Raw genomic sequence first — 27,276 nt, forward strand, 5'->3', positions numbered from 1 at the left:
TTCAAGTAGGTGACTTTTATTTCTCTTTCAAATTTCACAGCCAAGTCAATTTCTGCAAAATTGCATCCTTTTCCCAAAAGATATTGGTTAATTTCTACCCTATAGAATTCATAGCTGGATATGCATATTAATGTATGCATAACAGTTATGTCCTAACTATAGGTTTCATGAAACTGGGAGGGGAAGGGAGAGTCAGCTAACAATTCTATAGTTAAGAAAAAAAGAAATAAAAATGTTATCTATTATAAACTTCATTGACTCCATTTCCATATCCAATTTAATCCAACACCAATTTTTTTTTCCTAGAGGCATTTCCATGTTGTTCGTAGTAACAGCTAAAATTCTATGAGCCAAAAATACATCTTGGACACCTTTTGGATAAGGTGTAAGCCAAGATTGACTTATTACTCACAAAAATGTTTGCTGTTTCATATATTAGATCCATGTACGCAATCTGCAAAACCAATGCTACTTACAGCCTTATCCAACCAATGAAGCAGATATCTTCCTGATCAGCCCAAGAGTCGTTCTCTCACACGCAGATCTGGTTTCTGTTCCAGTTTGCTGGCTTCAATGCAGCTCCCTCCACCTTCCCAAGCTTAGATTCTCTACTCAGATCTAGCTACTTACAGTTTCATTAGAGAAAACCTATGCTATACAATCTCTTAAGACTTTCAACACGGGGAGATCTAGAACAGAAAGATCATCCTGAATCTTATCTGTTTCCTATTTCCATCTAGTAGTAAGGATCAATGGCAGATTTCATTATCTTTTGCTACGATACTAAGCAAAATGCAAACCTTAATAGGGGAAGAGTACAAGAAGCTTACAACTCTACTGAGGATTTTTCTGATGAAATTAATTTGGTTCCCAGTAAGTGTTTTCAGTTTTGCCAAACAGCAAGGCTCATAAGCGGTGTCCAGGCTGTTCCGGAATGCACCTGGCTCTATCGCTTCAATGCCAAATTTATCTGCCAAAAGGAAGTTTTCTTAGCAGGGTGCACAGTGTGCCACTGCTCTAGTACCATACAAACAGATTCAGAGGAAGTAAGCAAGTTGGGCCAAGAGAAGATCTTCAAAGGACAAGAGACTCTGTTCAGTGCCATAATTTGCTCTTGATTTAACTTCCTCAAGAAAACATAAGGTAGGTAACAATTCTGTACTGATTAGAGGCGAGTATAGATAAGTGTAAGAAGAATTTTTAATATTTATGTTGTATAATTCTTTTGAAATCAACTGTTCCAAAATCCTAATTTAAAGGTAGTGGGTCCTTTTCCTGTGACCCAAGGATGAAATTTTCTATTATGTTAAGAGTTATTCTTATAAGATAAAGAGGATTACCTTCAGCTTCCTTAAATTTCTTTCTTTCTTTTTTTTTTTTTCCTGAGGCTGGGATTAAGTGACTTGCCCAGAGTCACACAGCTAGGAGGTGTTAAGTGTCTGAAACCAGATTTGAACTCGGGTCCTCATGAATTCAAGGCTGGTCCTCTAACCACTGCGCCACCTAGCTGCCCCAGCTTCCTTAAATTTCAAGACTTTCCATATGGTTGAAAAGTTGAAGTCCCTGAGAATTTTTCTGTTGTCTTCATTATGAAAATTATTTCCTACACACTGAAATCTCAAGATAATGAAATATTTAAATCAAGGGATTAAAAAGTTTTCTGGGTCTAAAACTTTTTCATATAAAAACTTGTTTTTATCTTTCTGCTCCAATAGAAAAACATCATGCTTTTAACAAGTCTGAAAAATCTGATTATATCCTTCTTTTCTGTATGAACTAGGATCAGCTATCTAAGTCTTTAGGGCATTTCAGTAATCTCAAAAAGATGATGGAAGATGTTATGATATAACCCAACCCTCTCTAATACTGGAAGCCAACATAAGTTTTAGGGCTTGAGGGGAAAGTGATAAGCCTGAAGAGAAGTTTACAACTGAAAAATTTTACAGAATTCAAGGTTCACCCCCTAAAATGTTTCTCCTCAGACCTTCAAAGGAATGAGGAAAGTACAGGGTAAACTTTACTTTGGGAATCACCTCAATTTGGCATGAGAAGTTTTAGATCCGATACAAAGCCAGTTATCTCATAGCTGATGAGGAATAAAAGCATAGCCCCTTGAACTAGACAGATACAAACAAAAACATCTTAGTTCTTCAGGCCACCAAGTCAAACAATTAATTCATCAAAAACCATTGCCAGGTTTTTATTAGAGGATTCTAGATGTTATGTAATCCACTAAATACTTCAGAAATCTTAAATTATTTTGCTTAGGTGTGAGGTCTTGATGTAGAGCAATCTGGTTTGTAAGTAAAAATCTATAACTAATGTCACTTTAATGCTATTACAGTTTCACCTCAATTCTCCAGTTCAAGACAATGAAATCTTAAGTGGTTAGACTGCTTTGCATATTATGTACCAAAGGAACTGAGGGTTTGGATCAAGTGACATTCTATCTGTGAAATATAGAAATAATGCAGACACACATCCACTCGTTTTTATATGTGATTAAGACAAGTCAGCAAAGATCCATTAAAATAAAAGTTTCCTAGTCTTCAGTCTTATAGATGCTATAGGACCCACTCTGTGTGTATGTATGTGTGTGTGTATTTCTCCCACGCTATGCACCTGTAAGCCTGCTAAATGAGTGGGATGATGAGGGGGTAATTTCTAGGAGAGCTCAGAAGTATGATCCTTTCTATCCTCACTGCATGTGTCTCTTTTTTCTACTACTTGTTTTTACCACTAGAGTTCAGGGACAACTCCAACCTGAGGTTTCTGCTGAAGTATGACATAATAAGGACATGTACAGATTAGCCACAAGAGCCAATGTATGTAGGTGCTCTCACAAGTGAACCTTTAGGCATGTTCTTAAACTATAAAACAAAAATAAAGCTTCTCTAGAAGCTTCAGGGGACAGAAGCAAATGTCAGTCAATCACTAGATTCACTTCAAATGATGGCAAAATATGCCTCCTATGCTAAGTTTGTATGAGCAGATAACACCTCAAAGTGACTTCCAGTTGGACTGGACACAGATGTTAAAGATGCTTGTAATCTGGCCCAAGCCTGAGGAGCATTGCCCCTTGTGGCCTCCAGCAAGAGCTGGGTTTGTTCTCTCAGACGATCCAGTTCAACCTGAGTTGCCTGGTTCTGACGAATCAATTCCTTGGTTTTCAAAGTGATCTCCAATAAGCCAGACCTATGCAAGATGACCAGGGTGTTCTGGAAGCGCCTATGCTTGTTCTGCCGTTGCTCATGGAAAGGTTCTGAAGGGTGGCAGAGCTGGTCTCCTGCTCCAGGTGGGCCATAAGGAGCTGATAATGCCGAAAGTGTCATGGGACTCTCTAATCCGTGCAAAGTGCTATCAGATGAGCCAAGGGGGCTAGCAGGGGAAGCAAAAGCCAGATTTGGAGCTTTAGCCATATGGCTGCTAGATGCTGCTGGACTATCAGGAACAGTCTGTAGACTTCTACTTGCCACCAAAGGTGACAAATTCTGCTGAATTGAGTCCTGAGCAAGTTTTGTGTTGGGTGGCACTTGAGAAGAATTTGATGACAAAATATTAGTCTTGATTGACCCAACAGAAAGTAAACTTGTCCTGTGTCTCTCTGTACAGACTCTTTTCTGCATACCAGTTTCTCCTCTTTCCTCCGGGTTTAGGGCAAGGCCCCTCTTGCCTGGATGTGGAGCTATTTTGGTGAAAGAGTTTAAAATAGGCAAGTAGTTTCTGGAGTCATTTTTCTTCTCACCAGCAGGATATGGACTAACAGGAGGCGGCACAGATGGATGAAGGAATAGTAGCTGTGGCTGAGCTGAAATCACTTCAAAAGAGGGCTGGACAGTCCAAGACTGAAGATTGGATGAATTTCTGCCCTGAAAAGAAGAAAGGAAAAGAACTCCATTACCACAATTTACACACTTATTAACATTAACAAAGCATCAATCAGAATTGTCAGAAAGGTTCCTACATCTCTCTAACCCCCACAAACAGGGTTTCCATGGCATACATAACAAATCTGGATCACATCACAGTCATGATCTGAAAGAAGCCCTTTCAAAAGCTGTGCTTCTGACTACAAACCCTATAAAATAATGAAAAGCTATTTCATTTTAACACCTTTTCTAATAGAGAACAAACATTTTTATTCCAAAGGTGTCACTTAGTTGTCAGTAGCTGGAGTTATTGTATAATTAGGGTCATAGCTAAGGTGATAATAAAGTATGATACCATTTCTGACATCAAGTTAAAAATGTAATGCCAACACATGAAATATAGGCTTAAGGTTTCATCCTATATTTCTCCCTCTCCATTGTTAACACCTAGAAAGTGTCATATAAATTTACTGCCTTCACTTCCTTACCACCCACCTAGTTCTCAGTCCCTTCACCACTCTACTGAAACTCCTCTCTTCCAGTTCCAATCTGATGGCTTTGTCTCAGCCCTGATTCCTCTCTCTACTCCCAATCTTTCTACAGATTTTTGGAAATGCTGACCCTCCTCTTCTCCTACCTAATCTCTCGTCAGGATCATATGGTCACAGCCTTAAGAGCTGAAAGGGACCTCTGAGGTCATTAAAGAGAAATTAAGTGATCTGCCCAAGATTACATAGATAGTAAGTGGCAGGGCCAGGAATGAAGACAGTCTTTCCTTAGTATGGATGATAATGAGCATTCCTTTGCTGGATCATCAGCCCTTTATACATCCATAATTAGAGTGTAATGTTCTCCCAAAACTTGGTCTGGCCTGTACCCTTCTCCAAGTTCTTTTCCTTGCTTGTCTTATCCATTCCCATGATTTCAAACTATCACCTTTATATAGATAATTTTCAAATCTATAAATCCAGCTTTAATCTCTCAAATTTCAATTACATATTATAAACTACCTATGGAACATTTTCACTTAAATGTTCTGATCTACAACTCAAGCTAGACAAATTAAAAACTGAACATGACCATCCCTTCTAAATCTCCCTCTCTCCTCAATTTTCCTATTTAGAGAATCACCATCTTCCTAAGTCAGTCAGTTTTGTAATCTCAGCATTTCCTTCATGGCACCACCATAGTTCAGACTCTCATCTTTTAAATGTAATAGCTAACCAATCTGTGTCCCTAATACAAATGTCCCCCTCCCCTTTCTAATCCATCTTTTACATAGCTACCAAAATAATCTAGGAATTATCATATCACTTCTCAGCTTTAAAAAACAAACAAAAAAAAAACCCTTTCAGGCATTTTCTACGATCTCTGGGATAAAAACATAAATTTCTCAGTCTGGCATTTAAGGTCCTGTACAATCTGGTTGCAACTTAGCTTTCTGTCAGGCAGTTAAATAGCACAATGTACAATGTTGGGCCTGGAATCAGGAAGATGTGGGTTTTGAACCCATTGGCCTTAAATACTATCTGGGTGACTCTAGATAAACCACTTTACCTCTGCTATCTCAGTTTCCCAACTATAAAATGGGGACAATAACTGCACTTACTTCTCCAAGTTTTTGTGAGGATCAAATGAAATAATATACATGAAGCACTTTGAACAGTGTCTAGAACATAACGGGCACCTAACATACTTATTTCCTTCCTATTTTTCCCAGTACTATATAGTCTTTTACACTATGTTCTAGCCAAATTGGACTTTGTTCAGTAGACTCTGAACTCAATGTCATCTCCTGCCTTTACACAAACCTTCTCCTATAATATCTAGAACACTCCCTCCTCAGTTGGATTTTTTGAATCTTTATCTTCCTTCAAGGATCAGCTTGTATGGATAACATGATTTTGTTGATTTAATAATTACATTAGAAATTCTTCAAAACAACAAACATAACAGTGGAAGCCATCTCCTCTCTTAAGTCTGATTCATCCAAGTATTAGTGTTCTCTCATTTGGTCCCTTCACTCCCTATCTTGTATCTTGCTTCTTTGCCAATATATCATATCTGTCTTCTACCCCAATTGAATATAAACTTCTATAAGGCAGGGTTGCTTTATTTTTGTTTCTATAGTCACAGAACAATATTTTTTTCATAGTAAAAACTTAAGTATTTGCTGCATTTAAGTTTGTTGTAAAGTTGACTTCCATTCACAAAGAGAATCCATTTTTTCAAACTTTCATAAATTTGACCCTAAAGTTGGGTGAAATTTGCAGTAGATAATTGCTTTCTGTTTTTAAGGCAATGAAACCGGAGAGATATAAAGTGTTTGGTGATATGTCTCATAGAAGATCTTTAAATCACTGATTCAGATTGGATTGTATCCTAACTCCTGCAAGCTGGTCCAGTTCTACCCCAGTATTGAAGATCCTCAAAAGGATCTTATAAAGGTATAGGTCAATTCAAGGTCACCCTACTATAAAATATAACCACAGAAAAACATTTAATTCTGAGATTTAAGCCTGTTTTGCAAGACAGACACATAGGATAGATATAACCAAACAAAGAGTAGATCTGAATGCCCAGGAATATGTTAGACTAGGGATAAACCAGGAGTAAAGTGACTATTTTAGCCAAGAACAAAGCAGAACTTTTATCTTGTTCCTAATTCACTCATATTATAAGTGTGGGTCAGAATAAAGAAGAGATTTATAAGGTAAATGCTGATTGTTTCACTCTATTCCAGTCCTAGGTGTTAAAAATGCCCCCTCCCCTTAACCCATCATTATTTATGAGAATGTTTCACTGGTACGCTTTAGCACAATACAATATGTCCACTGCTCTAAACGCCATTTGCCTTAGTTATCAGATATGAAAATTTATTTTATAGCCAAGTATCACATAAATTTGTGAGCTAGACAAGAACTTAGATCTCTTGTAACCAAACTCCCTCATTTTTACAGATAAGAAATTGAGGTCCATTTTCGACAAAGATTTTGTCAAGGTAACAACTAACCAGTAAATGGGACTATAACCCACACAAGAGAAAAATAAAAATATGTTAAACAGTACAGCAAAGGATAGAGCATATTACCTAATAACACACAAAGAATATCATAAAATGGATACAATATGCTTCATCACTTATCATACAAACAACAAAAAGGGTCCTAAAACAACAACAACAACAACAACAAAACAAAACACCAAACACTTAGCAAGGTAAGCTACTTAAAATTAATTCTCCATTCTTGTCATTCCCTAGATTTTCTACCCCAATATACCACAGCAGCTTTTCTAGCCCATCATATGAAGACTATAGCAATGCTGGAAAAGCACATTCAGAACATAACTCTGGATTATCATCAATTTTCTACCAGCCTGGTCTACAACAAAGAAAAGCTATAACTACACACACAAGAAAAAGAAGCAAGGGGCTCAGAGAAAAAGAAACACAAATAAAAGACACAAAAGAATGAGACTAGTGATTCAAATACATTTAAATTAGTTTTTATTTACTACCTTTAATCTTGCTTTTCATTGAGAATTGCATTAGCAGCTGAGAGATGATTTCTTGAACAATATCCCTTTTCGTAATTCACTACAATACCACTAGGCTTCCCTGTTAGAAATCAATAATCCAGAAAAAACCAGGCAATAGTTATAATGCTAATGTTTCTTGTGAAATTAGAATCATGTTCTTTAAACTACACAAACTAAGATGTAAAAGTCAGCTATTCAAAGCATTTTTATCTTCTAAGATACTCTCCTCAACCAAGGATGGTCTTCATCACTATAAGAACCATGTTTTTCTGACCACAGAGGATGAAAAGCTCTTTCCTTAAATGATTTTTTGGGCTTAAGCATTTTCTGTTCCTCAGCTTTTGCTAATCACAAATAGATTCACAGCACTAAAGCTCTGCTTAAATTGTAAACCTGGGTTTACATGGTTATTATGTAATGTGTATCATTAAAGTACAAATTTACATACTTCCATTGTACCATAATTGTTAACTATCAAATCTGGTCAAGACTACATATATATAAAAGAGTTCATTTATCAAATAAATATCAATGGGTGCTCTTGTCCCTAGACCTCTGTATACCAGTAGGCACAATCTTCTGTTCCTTTTGTGTCTAAGCAGTGAGTGAATGTTTAAACTGTTCATATAAATTTCCAAATTCTAAAGATGAAATTCTAGGGTTATCAAAATCTTATAACCACTTTTCCTATCTCACCTTCTAAACATTCTTTTTGCCTTCTATTCCTTGACAACCAAAATATATCTAAATCTAACTAGAATGACTTTATATATCACTTTTTCATATTTGCCATGCTCTGAAATACTAAACTGGCCTAGTAACTGGTAAGACAACACGCTAAAATAAATTGGCATCCAAGAGGATTGCCCATCTGGAAGCATTACAGGACAGATTCCTTTGTATATAATTAAAGGACTGACAAATGTGTTCACAGGACTTACATGTTAAAGTTCTCATAATCAAAGATCTAACTCAGATCCAATTGATCAATGATAGACAGAATCAGCTACACCCAGAAAAGGAACACTGGGAAATGAATATAAACTGTTTGCATTTTTATTTTTCTTCCCAGGTTATTTTTACCTTCTGAATCCAATTCTTCCTTTGCAAGAAAAAAAAAAAATTCGTTTCTGCACACATATATTGAATCTAGGATATACTATAACACATCTAATATGTATGGGAATGCCTGCCATCTAGGGGAGGGGGTGGAGGGAAGGAGGGGAAAATTCAGAACAGAAGGAAGTGCAAGGAATAATGCTGTAAAAAATTACCCATGCATATCTACTGTCAAAAAAAAAAAGTTATAATTATAAAATTAATTTTAAAAAAAAGTTCTCATAATCATTGTTTTTAGCTATATTAGTGAGTGGAAGATGAACATTTTTACCTTACTAGAAAATTTCAGCACTAGTCTGTTCTTTTCTGACACGATCCCAAAACCTTTGCTTTATTCAAAGGATAGAAGATAAAAAGACAAAAGTCCTTAATAGAATGAAAGAATGTGTGTGATACACACACACACAAATATTTATATGTATATATAAAATCTACTAGGGAGAAAAAAAACGGTACCATTTATGTTCTTCACTCTAAGTGGCCAAATAAAAAGAAGAAATCTTTTAAAAATGGAAAGTACAGGCTTTTAATATACAGATTTTCAGAGACTTTTTTTTTCAGTGATCCTCACCTGTTTGACCAACACATTCTTCATGACAACCATGGAAGACAGAGCTGGAAAGGAATTACTTGGCGTTGTAGAGTTGTGTCGGGATCCATCTTCTCCATGCCAGTTTAGAGTGTTCAGCATATCCTCTGCGTCCATTTGTTCTGTAGAGCTTAAGCATTCTGAGCTTCCATCTGATGCCAGGAAAAGTCAGAAAAAGTAATTAATTGAATTTGCAGCTACTGGACAACTTATAAGCATTAGTCTTATTCAATGGCCACTGTTATTGATGAGGGGCTCATGCTAAAATGAATGCTACTTGATGGTTACTTGGCAGTCATTGGTTGCAATGAATTGTGGAGTTCCAAGCAGATTCTTCTGAACAGGGATTCATATTTAAATCCCTCTCATCAGAAGGACCACAAACTGAACCTCAATGAAAATCTAAATGGGGGGAATTTTTTATGTATGAAATTAACTCTTTTAGCTTGGATTTAAAAACTATGAGGAAAATTTACAAGTCCTTTGTACTTGTACAATCCAGAATTATATAAATAGGGTCTATATTCCTAATATAAAATGCACAAAAACTGAAGAGAAAATAAAAATTATCCCCAGCCCACTTTAATTGGAGTTATACACCACTATTTCAAACTTTTTTAAATATTTTAATATCTTAAAATTTTTTTATTATTAACAACCAGTAACAAAAATTAACATTTTAACACAGAAAAAGATCAAGAATTTGTCATAAGACTCTGAAAAGAAACTGAAATTCTGTTGTTTTTAAATATATAAAAACATATATGTGACATGTGTAAAACATATATATTCAATATATAAATAACAAAAACTATTCTATATGTTTGTCTCCTATTTTTTTTGTTTCTTCTGTGAAGATTTAAAAAGCATATGGTACTAATCTTTTCTTCACATATTTAATCACCAAAATACTGACAGAATACTCCAAGAACTTTGAAGGAGGAAAACAAAAATTAAGAACAATGTTCTGAATGTTCTAAAAGTTAATTTCTGGCAAACAAGTTATTTTAATGCATCACACAGTAATTTTATTGAGCTGATTTCTTAATTGTTAGCGATTAACAATGTGCAAAAGTGGTTTTCCTGCAGTCTGATAAGCTATTCGTGTGGAGAAAACAGCTGAAACAACAGAAGCATGAGCACTGAAATATTTTTCCTTGCAACCACCTGCAGCAGTGGGAAACATTTGGTTTAAAGCTCAGAGATCAAGCTGTAACTAGATGTCCCAATATCCAGATATTGCTGGCAGGTGCTTTAAATGTAATGTTACAGTGTGACATCAGAATAACTATTTTGGGGGCAGCTAGGTGGTGCAGTGGAGAGGGTAGTAGTTCTGAAGTCAGGAAGACCTGAGTTCAAACACTCAGACACTTAACACACACACACACACAAAGAATAACAATTTTCAATTTTTTAATATTTATTCTGCAGATAAAAGTGTCTCATCTAGTCATATGTTATGAGTGGAGGAGATTTGAAAACAAGCTGTTATAATGGATGTATGGATGTTCAGTCATTTTCAGTTGTTCTGATTCTGTGACCCCATTTGAGATTTCTAGGCAGAGGTACTGGAGTGGTTTGCCATCCATCTCCAGCCATCCTACAAATGAGGAAACTGAGGCAAAACGGGTTGTGACTTGTCCAGGGTCACACAACTAGTAAGAGTTTGAAGAAAGATTTGAAGTCAAGAAGATGAATCTTCCTGACTCCAGGCCTGGCACTCTGTGCACTATGGTACCACCTAGCTACCCCCTATAAAATGAAAGATAACAAAAAAGTATTTTTAACCTGAAAATCCAGAGTCCTTATCTGACTCAGCAGCTGCCATGCTGAAGTGATGAGCCATTTGTTTCTTCTCCATTACTTTGCTGAGTTTAGCCAATAGCCTTCTTGGGCTGCTTCTGGGTGGGTCTTTTCTCTCCATACTCTCACTGTGCAGGAAGCCAGTTCATCAACACTCTTTCCATCTGGACAACCCTAGGATAACAATCAAATAAGAAGTCCTTATGCCTTAGGAGCTGAAGAAATAACTTCAATGATGAGGAGCAAATCACACACACAGCAACTAACTCCCTCCAGCTTCTGCTCTGTTTTCTCATAGACCTCAAGAAATAACAATTTATTGTAGTTGGTAGATTAATTTCCACCCAACTTTAATATATGGGGACTTTTAGTTTCATTTCCAAGTTGAAGTATAGTCAACTGAAAGTTTTGCATATCTTTAGCAAAGAAACATTTTACTAGAATGTAAAATTTTAGAAAAAATAATAATTTCTCAATTTACTTTTATTTCTGAGATGAAAAAGATGTTTTTGGACCAGATACTACTTCACATCTCAAAATTTAAAGTCTCAAAGCACAGCCTAGACTTTCTCTCAGTACCACTACTCTTTCAATACTTAGTCCAAACCATTTGCAAACCACCCCAAAGATAATTCTTGTCTATTCTGGTAGTTTTTAGATTTAAGGGTAAGTTTTCACAAAAATTCAAATAGGTCATGAAATAGGACTTTATAATGGAACAGTTCACAAACATGCACAAAGATGACCTAAGCCCTAGAATGGGAGGAAGAGAAATAAAGAAGTATTTGGTTGTTGAAATCAAATTTGAGGGTTTTAGGCAGAAAGAGAAAGAGAAAGGAAGGGTAATGAGTAATAGTCTAGTGGAAAAGTTGCTCCTAGACTTGTAATAGCTAGTTGCTTCACTATCTTTCTATCATTCCTAGTTGTTCAAGATGTTTTACTCAAGGGATGGGCATGTAGATTACTATTCAGGTATGTTTGATGGGTGTCACAAGTGGGGAGCTGCTACAATGCTGGGATATAAAAGTTTCCAGAAAGGGACTCAAAGAGAGGGTGTTGGAGGAGGAGAGGATGGGGTATCAAGCAGGATATTGCTTAATAAGTCATAAGAACAGTTTTGTGGACTCTGAAAGATAAAAACTTTGGGATGATTAGGATAAACTGATGAACAGCAAATTAATAGTAACATCTTTATTTGTATAGAATTTTGTGGTTTACAAAGTTCTTTCACACAGTCATTTCAAGACAATCCTAAAGTGCAGACAGAGTACAGGTTTTGCAAGTAAAAAAAAACAAAAAACAAAACTGTACCTCAGAAAACTTAAGGAATGTGGCCGATGTCACAGAAATCAAATTGTTAAATGCTGAAATGAGTCACAAAGCTAAATCACACAATTGACAGATCAGTGGAAGCTGACACTACCTCAGATTTAGTTCTTTCAAAAAGACCCTTTTAGGATTAGTAAAGAAAACACTAAATGGGTACTAAAAGGTTGGCACTAAGGAACACAAAAACCAAAACCAAAACCAAAACCAAAACCCAAAGATCTGGGCTAGAGCAGCACTTAAGAAAAAAAATGTAGCAATAAGCTTGAGTCTAAGTATCCCAAATTCTTGTAATATTTAAAATTCATAATCCATTTATGATTTTATTTTATGAGATTTATTGATATTTAATTAGGATTAAGACTTTTGTTTCCTTGTCTTCTTAAATGTTCTGACATTACTCAATTATTCACAGAAGACAATTACTATTAAAAAAATAAGCCTCCCCAACTAACAAATGAAAACTGATCTTTTTTTTTTACTTGACCAATAATCAATTGTTTGCATATCATAAATTATTAGATGTGCTCCAAAACTGAGTCTAGTAGTTGAATCAGTCAGTCTCTAGCAATTGGAGAATTGTGAAAGGCTTCACTGAGAAAGGGTATCTTGAAGGAAATAAGATGCTCTATGAAGTGGGCGACACCTGAGAGCATTCCAGGCATGGGAGATAACTAGTGCAAAAGTACAGATACTACTGTAGCAATGCCAAGAACTTCTGGCAATCACAAGCAACTAATAAGTAAGCAGTGGAAGGACCCAAACTAAAATTAAATTGAAATTAAGGGTGTTTAAAGCTTGCCCAACTCCTTCTTGACTGTAATAGAATACATCAGAAAGCTTAGTCAATTTGAATGGGAACAAATTTCACATTAAAATACAAGTATAGTTATTTAGCAAAACATTCGATTGATTTAAAGACACAGATTTCTTTATACAATTCATTTCTAATGACCAAGAACTCCTAGACAGGTTACTCATTTATTTTTAAGTGCATAAAGGACAGAAAATGGAAATATCATTTTTTGCATCGAATTGTGAATGTCTCAGTACTAGATATGAATTTGACAGTTTGGATAACCCAGATAAAACAGTGGACTAAAATTATAATTGTATCTCTAATTAAATTAGGTTCTTTTGTGTGAAATGCAACAAATGTACACATTTTAATTTTCTTGTAAAGAACATTACTGTTGTTGTTAGGAAATTAATTGCAGATCTCTTCAAAATGGAAATAGATGTGACTCAGGGATAGTCATTCAGACTAATACAAGGATGAAAATGAAGAACTGAAATTAGGAAAGGAGTTCCATATTCTTTTTTGTAAATAAGTCAATACGAAGTTTCTTATCTAAGAATGTTTGTCTGAGTGAAGAAAGCTAACTCTCCTCTTTTAATAAACTTTTTTTTAAAGACTGTACAATTAGCATAGCTACAGACTAGCAAACTGGATTTTATTCTGTCACATACAAAATGGGAAAAGCCAATCTGATTGCAGATTGTAAGTAAGTAAATCATAGAGAAGTAAGAAGGTCATAAATTTCTAGATCACAAGATCCTACAAGCCATCCATTTTACAAAGGGCAACTAGGTAGCACAATAGATAGAATATAGGATTTAAGGGTCAAAAAAAGCCGAGTTCAAATCCTGCCCCATATACTTATTGGTTGGATGATTCTCAGCAAGCCACTTAACTCTTGGTGACACAGTTTTCTCATCTGTTAAGTGGGGATATAGCAAGGGGAAATCAATTCAGTTAAAGTACTATACAAATGCTAACTCTTCTAATAATTGCAGATGAGAAAAATGAAACAAAGAAACATTAAGTGACTAGCCCAGGATCACATTATTAGTAGATATCTGAGCCAGGATTTAACCCTGAGTATTCCTGACTCGAAGCCTAGCACTATATTCACTTTACCAAGAAACTATCAAGTGAGATTTGAACACAGGTTCTGTCTCTAAAACCAGAACTCTTTTTTTCTATTGTGTAGATATGCCTCCATATTTACACAGTATCCATCAACACTATAACATCTGTGATTTGTTATTGTTTTATTTAAGAATTTCAGGTATCCACCTGATACTTTGTATTACCATTTAGAGTTTTCTGGGCAAAGATAGTAAAGTGGCTTTCCCATTTCCTTCTCCAGCTCATTTTACAGATGAACAAACTGAAGCAAACAGGGTTAATTGACTTACCCAGGATCATATAACTAGTAAGTATCTGACACTGGACTTGAACACAATAAGATGGGTCCTTCCTAATTCTAAGCTCAGTGCTCTATCCACTGTAACACCCTGCTGCCCTGAGATATCTGTAATAGGCAAAAAGAAATAAACCAAAATATATTTTATCATGGTAAACAGAGAAATTTTATATGTAAGTTCCTAATGTAAAGTTCTATTTCTAGAGAATAGAAATTAATGTCCCAACAGGTTCTTAAGAACTAGATTATATCTTTAATTTTTTCCCCCCTCTGGGGAATGAGTCATATTTCTTTCAATGAATGGTGATGAGGAAAATTAACCACTGAACAGAAGATTTCAGTAATAAATAGAACCATCTGAGGCACTCAACAGGAGGGAGAGCAGATAGGCTGATGGCATTTATTTATCAAAGATCTCAGACTAAGAGCTACACAAAATGGCAAAATATCAAAACCTAAAGTAATTGCATTGCTTTTCTCTCTTCTAAATTAAGTACAAATTTAAATGGCCACTGGCAAATGAGATTGAGAATTCATTGCTCAACTCTTTGCCTCTAAGTCATCTGTTCATTTCTGGCATAGGCTGACAGTGGCTAAAATTACTTCACAGACATCTAAAATTCTACTGTGAAAGGTGTTATTTTTCTAGGACCTTATTAGAATTGCACTTAACCAAGATAAACGGTCACAACTAGCACTAATTGGATTTTTCTTCATATAAATAAAACAATACTTCTTGAGAGTCCCCAGAGTACAAAGATCATATGAAAGGACAAAATAACAATAAAGAATTTATATTAATTTTTTCAATTAATCTATGTAAATTAATATATATATATATATATTCAAATTTATTAACAAGAACCACATATTATAGTTTCTAAACTATGGTTTATAACTATTAATTACTGTTTTAACAAAATCAACAAAATGATAAAAATCCACTCCCAGTCCATTGTCTTTCTGAAGCTTTTTGTAACACCTCTTATTTGGTGCAGTAATTCAAAAGGCCTTCACTGTTTCATAATCAAAGGTTATACATTTCCAAACAAAAGACTAATAAAATTAATCCTAGATTTAGTCAATTTTATGGCTCAAAAATATAATCTGCCTCTCTTTTCCAAGAGAGAAATGAGAAAGTAACTAACTTGGATGAGGTGAAAAAAATTAGTCACAGGATCATAGACTGAGAGCTAGAAGTGATTTTAGAGACCATTGAGTTATTTTACAGATTAGGAATATGAAGCATAGAGGTTAAGTGACTTATTCTACTAGTATCTGAAGCAGGATTTGAAACCAGGTCTTCCTTACTCAGGTCTGTTCACCGTAGCATATACACATGCTAGTTGAGGCAAAGCAACCAGGCAAATTAAAAGGATATGGGTTAAAAATTATATTAATTATTTTCAACAACAAGATGAACCAAATCAGTTCCAATAGATCAGTGATGAACTGAACCAGCTACACCCAGGGAAAGAACTCTGGGAGATGACTATGAACCACTACATAGAATTCCCAATCTCTATATTTTTGTCCACCTGCATTTTTTATTTCCTTCACAGGCTAACTGTACACTATTTTAAAGTCCGATTCTTTTTGTTCAGCAAAACAACTGTTTGGATATGTACACATATATTGTATTTAACTTATACTTTAACATATTTAACATGTATTGGTCAACCTGCCATGGGGGGGGGAAGGAGGGGAAAAATTAGAACAAAAGGTTTGGCAATATCAATGTTGTAAAATTACCCATGCTTATATCTGGTAAATAAAAACTATTAATAAAAAAATTATATAGATTTGCAAATCAATAGCTGTGCTACCAGCTAAAGAAGGGATCACTTATGAGCTTGGGCCACTTAAAAAAGAATGATAGAAAGGAAGGAAAAAAGGGTAAGAATAAAGAAAAGAAGGAAGAAAGAAGAAAAGAAAACCAAATATAAATGGATGGTCTGTAAAATTTTCGTTTGCTAATCTTTGCCTGAAGTCTTTTCTTAAAAGTTTATTTTTTAAAAGTAGTGTATATGTGGAACTGAGAGCTTAAGACCAACTCGACATGATAGAACAAACAGGTTGAAATATAACTCTACAAATAAAAGCACAGAATAAATATAGCTGGGGCAGTAAAGTAACAAGGCACCCTAGGTTCTTTCTCTCTTTTGAATTCCTAAACCGGAATTATAACTCAACATTAGTGTATTCTAACAGAGGGGAGAGAGGGCCTAATTTTCCAACACTTATACTCCTTTTCATGCCCATTGCAGGGTCGCTCCCGGACCACCTTTGGAATGGCACACTGCACAGAGTTTCCTGCAGTTGGTGCAGTTCCACGGCCCACTTTCTGGTCTCCCTTCAGAAAAGTGATTTATGACTTGGCCTCCATTTCCCATCTGCTATAGGAAGCCTTTCGATGACAATGACCACCTGCCCACACCCATCAGCCCACATTACATCTGTGCAAGTCAGCCTCCACCAGCCTGTCGGCTTAGCAGGCCGGGACAGGGCTAACCTTGGGTTCTGTGACTGTCAAGCCAGCAGCCCAAGGCAAGCACCCAACAGCACGTACTGCGAGGGTGTCCTGGACAAGCAGGCTCTCTCCAACCCGCACCCCAGAACCAAGCAGCGCTGCCAGCTTCTCTTCCCACCAAAAGTCAGTCTTCTGACTCCAAACTCTCTTCTGTTCAATCTCTTCCACTCCGTCACGGACAGTTCCGCCGTCCCTCCCTCCCCGCCAGGAACACCTCATAATCCCCTAGCAGCTTCTGGAGTGCTCTCCCCTCGGAGCTAGCCTTGTTTTTCTGCTGAATCTATCAAGGGACAGCCCCACCTCACACGTACACACATCCATCCTTCCCCGCAGGTTCCCTCCTCCCCACGTGTCCCCTTCCCAAACTTTCCACTTCGTCTCCCCTCCCTTAACTCTTGCACTTCTGCCCCCTGCCCCCACTCCATTCTCTCCCTTTCCCTTCCTTCATTCACCCGTCAGCTCCCCCTCCTCTCCTGAGGACCCTCCCTCGCAGCTTCCCTTCTTCACCACCCGCGGTCTACTTCTCCTTCAGGCATCCTAGAAAAGGCAAGGATTTGGAGGAAGGGTTCAGGGAAAGTCTCATTTTCCTCACGTGAATGACGCTGCCAGCCTCACAAGCTTTCCTCCCGTGCAGGCAGGCAATGCCCATTTCTCAGAGTCGTTGCAAGAACCAAATGCAATAACGTGTGTAGAGCATTAAGGAAATCTCAGCTTACTTTGATCCACCCCTGCCCCCCTCCTTTCTCGGCCTTTCCCGGCTCCCCGCACCTTACCCTTCCCTATCGCTCTAACTTTTTCACAAGATTGAAAGCTGAAGGAGCTCTAGTCGATCCTACATCAAACTCCTTTATTCTACAGGTGCAAGGCGGCCAGACGGGTTAAGTGACTTGCCCAAGGTCACACAGGATGGGATTCGATCCTCGAACCCGGGTCTCTGAATCTTTCTTTCGTGCCCCCCCACCCCACCCCCTTCCTAGATTCCACCGGCTGGCCCTTTGACATTCTCCGCATCCTGAGACCCGCCGCTTTCCCTACTTTCCCCAGCTCTGCCCCGTTCCCTTCCAGCCCGCGGGCCTTTTCTATTCTCTCTCACCTGGGGCAGGGGTCGCTACTCCAGGACCAAACACTGGCTGTCAGGTGGCGCATGCGCAAACCAGACCCCGAGACACCATGACAACCCCCGTCATCGTCGTGGTCGTAAAGTTAGTCGAGAGTTTCCCTCCTCCCCCTCCCGCCCCTTTTCTTCTCTCCGCCTCCGAGAGGGCCTTCCTTAGCCACGTGACCCAGCGAGAACCTTATAGACCACTTCGTTCTCCTAGAAGGGCCTTTTCGCAAACATCCCCCTCCCCTTCCACCGGAACCAGCTGACACACTTGAATCGACCTCGCCTCCCTCTTTCTAGGAGCCCGTGGATTGGTGGAACGGGAGGGATAGTGTACGCGTCCTGCGAGGCAGCATCTTTCTACTGAAGACTATCTTTCTTGTTAGGCGGACATCTCTATGGTTTAAAAAAAAAAAAAAAAAAAAAAAAAGGCGGAGAGCGTAGGGGCGCTCCTTTAGACCCCGCATGCGCAAGACGTTTTTATCGCCATTTTGTGAGACAGATCCTAAATTTGAGAGAAAGTAAGGAGATGTATGTGTCCCACTTCTAGTAGATGTAAGGAAGTATGTGGGTCCTTGGAAGTTTAAGGTCCGAAATTCCGCAAATCCTAAGAATTGGGACAAAGATTGATTTTTTTGGGGGGAAAAATATATATATAGATATAGGTATATTTTTTTTTAAAGAACTACGACTTAAAAAATGAAATCACACTAAAGACAAAAGTAAAATGTTGTAAGCTCCGTAGAGATTTGAGCCGATTGAAACTAGGGGCAGAGCGCCCTGCGTGCCCAGGACGGTGTCCCGCCCAACTAGCAGTCAGGAAACACTAGTGGCGCTGAACTGGGCCGGCCCGGAGTGTTCCTGGGATGATGAGTCGTACTTTCTTCCTAGGCTCCTGGGGTCTGAGCTCACTTTCCTCCATCAGAAAGGCAGGGCTTTAGGCGGAAGAGGTTTTTAGGAGGTTCAATTACACTAGCGTGGAGGTGCTGGGCTCAGCTCAGGGCGTGGGAGGGGGAAGGCCAGGGAACCGGTCTTTGGACATTTTAATGTAGAATAGTTTGATCACGTGATTACCTTGATAGAGGTGACTCCCAGGTGAGATTCCTTCTAGTTACATATTCTCAGCTGCTAAGAGCCCTGAGAGGTTGGGTCCTGCAGCCAACGCACTAGAGGTGCAACCTGAATCCTGGTGGTCTTGACTTCAAAATGGCTTCTATAAGTTGTCTCTTATTGTATACACACACGCTACATATACTATACATTTACACACATATCCACAGATTCATACACTAATATGCATACACAGATTTATACACGTGCACACATATATACACTGTATACAATATACACACATCCATACAATACTCATGCACATGCACACGCATATGTAATATACACATACACGTATACATGTATAACATTCACATACCCATGTATACATATAGCAATATATACATTAACACGTACACATACAACACATGTACACACAATATAACACAATCACACACATGTATGTGCACCTGTGACATAATAACCACATTTATATACATCTAAAACCATAGGCATGCACACAAATTCATGCACATGTACATATATGCATATGCAATATATACACATACATATTCATACACATAAATATACACTATGTGCATTTGTACATATATATACATTCATACATGCATACCTATATCCAAATTCATACAAACACACATACATACATATATGCACGCATACACACATTCACACATATACACATGTATATGCTATATATACATATACACATTCATATGTATACACCAACATTCATATATACACACATATGCGCACATATATCCGGTCATACATATGTATATACACAATACACATTCATACACATGTATATACAAAAAAGCATGCACACTCACATTCATACACATGTGTAACACATAATATACACCCATATGCACACATCAATACACACATCCATACAGATACATACACATATACACACATACATATCCACACACATATACATTCACATGCACACATTTACACATGTGTATATACATGCGTACACATGCATGCACAGATTCACATAATATATCCACACACATATGTATACACACACATATGCACTGAGAAATCAAGATGAGCTTCCAGCAGGATGGAGTTAAGCTTTGAAGAAAGCTAGGTGGCTCATTGGATAGAAAGTAGGACCTGAAGTCAGAAAGAGTTCAATTCCAGCCTCAGACACCTACTAAGTCTGCAGATCTTGGGCAAGTGACTGAACACAATTTGCCTTAGTTCCTTCATCAGTAAAATGATCTGCCAAAGAAAATGGCAAGCCACTCTAGTATCTTTACCAAGAAAACCCCAAATGGAGTCATAAAGAATCAGGATGAACAACAACAAAATGGTGAAGAGAAATGCTTTTGAAGCATGTGGAATAGCTTGTGCAAAGAACCAGAGGAGTAACTGAAATAGTAATGGTAATAATAATAATAGCCAGCATATACATAATGCTTTGAGATTTGCAAAGTGCTTTACAAATATTTTATACAACAATCTGGGAGATCCTCATTTTACAAATGAGGACATTGAGACAAGAAGAGATTTAATGACAAGTAAATGAGTGGCTGGTAGATGAGATCAAATTTGAACTCAGGTCTTCCTGACTTAAAATGCATCCCTCTATCTACTTTTCCAGTTTGGCTAGTTTGACTGGAATGCAGAATACAAAAGAATATGTGAAGGAGAGTAATGTATAGGAAGCCTGGAAAATTAGGCCAGAGCCAAACAGAGGACTGAGACCAGCTCCAGGGCCTCACTGAGGATAAAGTATGACACAGGACAGTCAAGTACTTTGACAAAGAAGTCCCATTTATTGATCTGAGAGCCAAGCTAGTGTTGCAATAACACCAGATGTCTCTAAGTTACATAGTGTACATTCCATGGTTACGTTTTAGTTAGACATTAACATTAAACAGTAGCAGTAACAATTTATGGTAATAGTCATAAATTGTCTAGTTTGTAATGCCTTGTTCCTGCTATATGCATTCATCACCCAAGTTATCTTAAATGTATATCAAACATGTTTTCCTGATACCTACATGTTCACATAGGTGTCTTCCAGATTTATTACATCCTTGTGCTAGCAGCACTTCTTTGATCCCACTAAAGTCAGTAATAGGTCAAGCTGTCTCATTCTCAACCTTGGTTACAGAGGGAGTAGTGAACATCTTAGAACAAGCCCAAGCCTACAGAGCAACTAACCTTTGTGAAGCTCTAGGCTGTTACTTACTGCTGTCCCTCTACATCTTCCCCTTTTTTTAACTCAAGGTATCAAAGGTCTATGACTACTGATAACATCCCATGAAGCACTAACTTAAGTAAAGTGCCACCACAAGCATACATAGCCATCAGGAGAATAAAAAAAGTCCAAAATGTCCTAGGCTATTAAACAGATTTATCTTATTCAAGATACCCAATATATCTTTTGTTGAACTTTCTTCTTTTATCACAATCTTGCTGCTTTCAACATCCATGGTAATAGTTTTTAATCAGTCCAAATCTCTCATCCAATGTAGAGTTACTCCATATCCCATTCAGTTTATCCCTTATCTTATATCTGGTCTTGTCAAAAAGGCATAGGTGTTACACAAGTATAAGTGTAGTGGTAATCACAGCAGAGTTGAGATCTTCTAATAAATCTAACTCATCTCCTGTGGCCAGTAGTGCAGATTGTAAAGTACCTAATTCATGTTCAAAAATCCAAATTCACTTGCCACTGTGCTTTTATAGCTCTAGACATCTTTAGCTAATTTCTGCAAAAAAATCCACAATTTGCATAGAGTTTTAACTGTAGATACCTAGTCAGCTGAAGAAATAGTAGAAGCAATAAAAGATACAAGAGATACAATGACAAATATAATACAACTACTATATCTTTTCCTACATATTGTTCTCTTCTGTAATCCTCAGTGCATATCCCAGAGGACTTTGTCTGCAATGCTGGATATCACCCACCCTTTATTTTAGGGGGGTACATTGAATATTTGGGTCATTCTATGATAATGACTATAATATTTTCTCCCGCATATGACTCTCTTGTCCCATTAAGACATCGCATGATAACACACCCTTATGCTATAGATGTCTTCTGTCTGAATTATGTTAACCTGAGTTATATTGCATATCATGAATGCATGTTCCTTATATAAACAGGCTGAGGAAGTGGTTATATTGTAATATGTATGTCTGTTGCTAGTACCTGCTCCATAATATGTTTGTCCTAATGCTGTGATGGCTTTCCACAGCAGTGATTATAGTGTTCCCCTGGAGGACTGAAATATAGGCTCAAGTTATCCTAAGGTCTTGTCATCATGATGTGGATGGCTCCAGGTTTCCAAATTTAAGGGAACTAGGCTGTGATATGGATTAGAACAATGCACTCAAAGGTGGTGACTTCCCTCCCAGCTAGTGGTGGTATTACAACAAGGGTTCTTGAAATTTTTTTTTTTCCAGTTGTGACCCTGCATGTTCTAAACCTATTTCTAGCCCTGATATAGTTAGTTATCTGGAGCTTGTTTTGAGTTCTAAATAGTACGACTCCTCTTGACAATAGTTGCCTTTTAGCTTCAGAGTAAGGATGCAGGTGGAGCTGAGCTGTGATTCTCTCCCTCTCTGCCTTCCCTCATTAGCTCCTTCTCCTTGACATGCTCCAGGCCCAGTCACTCTGACAGCTGGATTAAGAGCCAATTAGAACTCTTGGTAGCCTGCAGCTCTCTGACCCATGATTTGGGCAGCAAAGCCTCTCAAGCTAATGATCCTCAATCCATGGGGAACAGCCAGGGGTCTGAAGCCATCATTCCTGCTTGGAAGCTGGAATGGGTCCAGACTGAGACTAGATTGACCTTAACCTTAGAATCCCATTATGTTTTGTTAAAGGAGAAGCTGCTAGAAAGTTAACCAATCTCCAAGGGGACAGCTCTGGTTTTCATTATGACCTGTCAACTCACCTCCTACTCTCCAGTATTGCTTCAGGGAATGCTAAGCCTCTGGTACAATCCTCATGGCCAGCTACTGCAGTTGCAAGAGAAGCAAGGACTACTGAGAGAGACAGTGTAGTGTCATGGAAAGAGGACTAGACATTGGACTAAATGAGCTTTAAGACTGGATCTCCTCTGACTCTCATTGAAATACTCTTCAAATTGCACATGTTTAATCTATATTGGATTACTTGCTGTCTAGGGGAGGGGAGAAGGGGAGAGGGAGTGAGAAAAACTTGGAACATGGATTTTTATCCTGGATTAGATGCATGTTCTGGTACCACATAGATATTCTGTTTCGGGCCTCAAATTGGTGTCCCCTCCTTTTCTTCACCTGCATTTGCAAGTACATAAGTGTAACCTCGACCTCATGTTAATAATTTATGTGGCCATTGACCTGTTTTCAGATCTTTCCAGAGGACAGGACCTAATGGATCCTTGCACAAGCAAGATGTTTTCTGCTCCTAGAAAAACCTTTCAGCAGAGAATAAACCATGATCATTAAGAGTTAAAAAAAAAAAAAAAAGGGTTTATATAGCATCTGGGACCTATACCCATATCTCCCTTTTTGTTTTTGTAAATAATATCTTTATATCTCAGTGTTTGCGTTCAACAATTGCCTATACTTGAGAATTATATGGTACACCAAACACATGAATAATATTATATTGTAAGCAAAACTGTTTGAACTTGTTTGATGTGTTAGAAGGACCATTATCTGTTTTGAACATCTGGGGAACACCTATAGTAGCAAATACAGAAAGCATGTGTTTTATGAAATGAGTTGTAGACTCACTAATTTGAAGCATATCTACAGTGAAAAAGGAAAAGATGTCTACAAGAACATGTATGAAAGATACTTCCCCAAAGGAGAATAATGAGTTACATCCATTTAACAAAATGTCTTTAGGATATATCAGCATGCTGTGAGATGGTGGACAATGGAAGATATGATGTGCAAGATTTTACTATATGCCTGGTCTGTTCCCTTGAGATATGAAATTGCTTGTGTAAAGATTCCACTGATTGATGGTGTATCTAATGTGATTATTGTGCTTGTTGTTCTGTTAAGATGCTAAGATCAACTAACTTGTTGATCTGTAATGTCATTACCTTCATTTATAGGTCCTGGTAATTTCGTGTGAGAATTGATATGCATGAAGTATGGGGGATGATTCTGACTATGTGTAAGTATATATGACTACTGTTATTACAAATGACAGTAGTTTCTATATGATATACAGCAAATACTAAGTATTTGCTGTCAGAAACCATATTAAGGGGAACATCATATTCTTTTGAGTAAAGGTATATGGTGATGTGAATATATTTTTTCTGATATGATATATAATAAGCAGCTTTCCCAGTTTTAGTGGCATTAGTGAATATAGTGGCTCCTTGCATAGGTTGTTTCTAAACTATTTTTGGAAATATCCATTGCTGCCTTTGTATAAATTATAGTACAGGATAAGCATGTATGTTGTCTATCTTTCTAGCATAGGTACCTATAAATATCTGCCAATCAGAATCCTGTTATAGTAGATGATCAATTTGTTGTTGAGTATATGGCTGATGAATCATGTAAGGATCATATCCATGAATCTACATTGGCCCAGATCTTTCTCTAGTAATTGTACTACTTGAGAGGGATAAGGAGTAACTGACCTTGATGATTGGGAGGGTAAATACAGCCATTCATATATCTGAGCCTGATAATGTAGGATATCAGTGAGTTGTCTTTCAGTAGCTAATATGTTTAGTTCTAAAAATTTGAAAAAACCCTAGACAATGTACCTTCTTGGAGTTTTCTTTCCACAAGCTGTATTGGCTCCAAGACTGATTGTGTCAATTCTTGGGGGAATCTAATTTTGGTGTTCCTTGCAACGTAATATATAATGGTTGCAATTCACTATTTGTAAAGGGCTAGAACTGAGCAATGCACTTGGATAATGAAACACGTGAGACTAATTGCCAATTGGACAATTCCCTATTAACTTGTTTGAAGGTTGACCCTCCCCAGCTGTTCTGTGCTGACTTGACTGGTGGGACAAAGAGGGGGGAGTGACATGTGTGGGAGGAGTAGGAGGAGGAAGAGGAAGTGAGACACAGAAGCTGACTCAGTCTCTCCTGGTGTTTGAGGGAGGAAGATGTGTGTGAGGTAGCTAGGCCTAACCCCCTGACCTTGACTGTAAAAGATCAAGAATAAAGACGTTTAGTGATCCTGACTCCAGCTGATTTCTGGGAAGACAGAGTTCCAGCATTTGGGAATGTTTTTAGCTAACACCTGCCCCATCTCAGCTACTAGAGATTGCTGGTTTAGTCCTGAATAAGGTAAGTTCCTTATTTCTATTAGAATACTCACCTAATCTCCTGGTCACCTGAGGACTTCAGTGGAAGTAGGGTGCCGGCTCCACACTTGGACGCCAAAATGCTGTCTTCCCAGAAATCAGCTGGAGTCAGGATCACTAAATGTCTTTATTCTTGATCTCAGGGGGTTAGGCCTAGCTATCTCACACACATCTTCTTCCCTCAAACACCAGGAGAGACTGAGTCAGCTTCTGTGTCTCACTTCCTCTTCCTCCTCCTACTCCTCCCACACATGTCACTCCCCCCTCTTTGTCCCACCAGTCAAATCAGCACAGAACAGCTGGGGAGGGTCAACCTTCAAATAAGTTAATAGGAAACTGTCTAATTGGTAATTAGCATCACGTGCTTCATTATCCAAGTGCATTGCTCAGTTCTAGTCCTTCACAACTATTAGTAATTTTCAAATACAGCCTAACAATTTATATCCCCCAATAATTTTTGGAAATTATTCAGCGTTTTTAGTATATCCTTACATAATTGTATTTTATGAGGTTTAATATTCTGATCTTTCACTATATGACCCAAATAATTGTATGTAGGTTTTCATTGTATTTGGTCTGGGGCTATCCTGAAACCATACCTTTTGAATTATTGTATTACCTTTTCCAGAATAATTGGTAATTCTTTGTTTTATAGGATAGGCACATAGGATGTCATCCATATAATGGATAGTGTAAACTTTTGGACAAAAGAGTTGTCTAATAGAGTTAAGAATTTTGTCAACATATTATTGGCACATTGTGGAACAATTTTTCATCCCTTGAGAAAGGACCTTCCATTGATATCGTCTTTGTGAGACCTTAAGATTAGTGCTAGGCACTGAGAAAGCAAAATATTTACAATCCAGTTTTTGTGAAGGTATGGTATAAAAACAATCCCATAAATCAATATCCTAGAGTGGTTAATGTGCTGGAATCATAGTGGGAGAAGACAATCCCAGTTGTAAAGCTCCCATGCTTTTCATTTTTTCATTTATTTTTCCAAGGTCTGTTAACATTCCCTATTTTCCAGATTTCCTTTTTATTGCAAAAATGGGGGAATTCCAAGAACTTGTGCTTGGCTTAATATGTCCTTTCTCCAATTGCTCTTGCACTTTTTCCCAAACTTCCAGTTTCTCATTGTTGAGCAGCCACAGTTCCACCTGTATTGGAGAACCCTCTTTCCATTGAATAGGGGGAAATATCCATCTTCTCAACAGGGGGCATCATTAAAAATCCCTTGTCCCTCTCTCTATGCCCAGGTCCTGTATATCTTGACCCCTGATAAGGACCATGCCTAAGTGTGAAGGGGCGATCAGTTCTCCAAAAGCCCTCACAGCTGTGAATCATAACACTTGAAGGAACTGCAAATCATCCTTTGCTAACGCAGATGTTGCTTGTGAATTGGGAATGAAGTATATCACAGGCAAGAGGGAAGAGGTCAGAGAATGCAACTGCCTCTCATTTTCCTTGTATCATTATCATCCTCTCACACGAAAGGGGATCTAATTCTGACCCACAGAGGGTCAGAATTAGATCCCCAGCAGGCACTAGCAGGTGGCTCCCCAGCAGCCTCTAGCACATTGCTCCCATAACAGATTCCACAAGGTCACTGGGAGTTATGGGATGACATATGACCTAAAAACTCCTTCCATCTGTTCACTCTGCTATCTTAACCATTGGGGAGGGGGGAATTACACACCCAATCAAACCTTAGATGATTGTATTATCCATTTCTAATGTCCAAATGCCCATGATGATGGCTGATGTTTTGGGGCAATTGAGAGCTATCTGCTCCTATGTCTATTAAACCCTT

General features: G+C 37.8%; 1 protein-coding gene and 1 long non-coding RNA gene across 5 annotated transcripts in view; one reads left to right on the plus strand and one right to left on the minus strand.

Annotated features, from left to right (window-relative positions):
* Positions 1–25,727, minus strand: CIPC (CLOCK interacting pacemaker). Of its 3 annotated transcripts, none has more exons than XM_074289928.1 (4): positions 25,478–25,727; positions 10,906–11,094; positions 9,100–9,269; positions 1–3,869 (listed from the first exon to the last, which is right to left on the minus strand). In XM_074289928.1, the coding sequence occupies exons 2-4, from the start codon at positions 11,039–11,041 to the stop codon at positions 2,970–2,972; spliced, it is 1,206 nt and encodes a 401-aa protein (XP_074146029.1). In that variant the 5' UTR covers positions 11,042–11,094; positions 25,478–25,727; the 3' UTR covers positions 1–2,969. The 3 variants fall into 3 exon arrangements, with proteins under 3 accessions (XP_074146029.1, XP_074146028.1, XP_074146027.1); XM_074289927.1 differs by lacking the exon at positions 25,478–25,727 and adding an exon at positions 18,080–18,287; XM_074289926.1 differs by lacking the exon at positions 25,478–25,727 and adding an exon at positions 16,969–17,157.
* Positions 18,225–27,276, plus strand: part of LOC141556196 (uncharacterized) — a 39,549-nt gene continuing 30,497 nt past the window's right edge. Inside the window, exons 1-2 of one of the 2 annotated variants that reach the window (XR_012486458.1) lie at positions 18,225–18,609; positions 24,241–24,302. This is a non-coding gene — a long non-coding RNA (uncharacterized LOC141556196). The remainder of the gene's footprint in view (positions 18,610–24,240; positions 24,303–27,276) is intronic. The other variant, XR_012486457.1, reaches the window with a different exon arrangement.

Source organism: Sminthopsis crassicaudata, chromosome 2, assembly GCF_048593235.1.
Source record: "Sminthopsis crassicaudata isolate SCR6 chromosome 2, ASM4859323v1, whole genome shotgun sequence".
Taxonomy (NCBI): domain Eukaryota; kingdom Metazoa; phylum Chordata; class Mammalia; order Dasyuromorphia; family Dasyuridae; genus Sminthopsis; species Sminthopsis crassicaudata.

Bases quoted from the DNA above. Each gene is read 5' to 3' on its own strand.
- CIPC (XM_074289928.1), bottom strand. From the start codon at position 11,041: ATGGAGAGAAAAGACCCACCCAGAAGCAGCCCAAGAAGGCTATTGGCT. The intron at 9,270-10,905 runs GTTAAAAATACT...TCCTGGCATCAG, and splicing joins TAAGGACTCTGGATTTTCAG to ATGGAAGCTCAGAATGCTTA. The intron at 3,870-9,099 runs GTGAGGATCACT...TCTTCTTTTCAG, and splicing joins AGAATGTGTTGGTCAAACAG to GGCAGAAATTCATCCAATCT.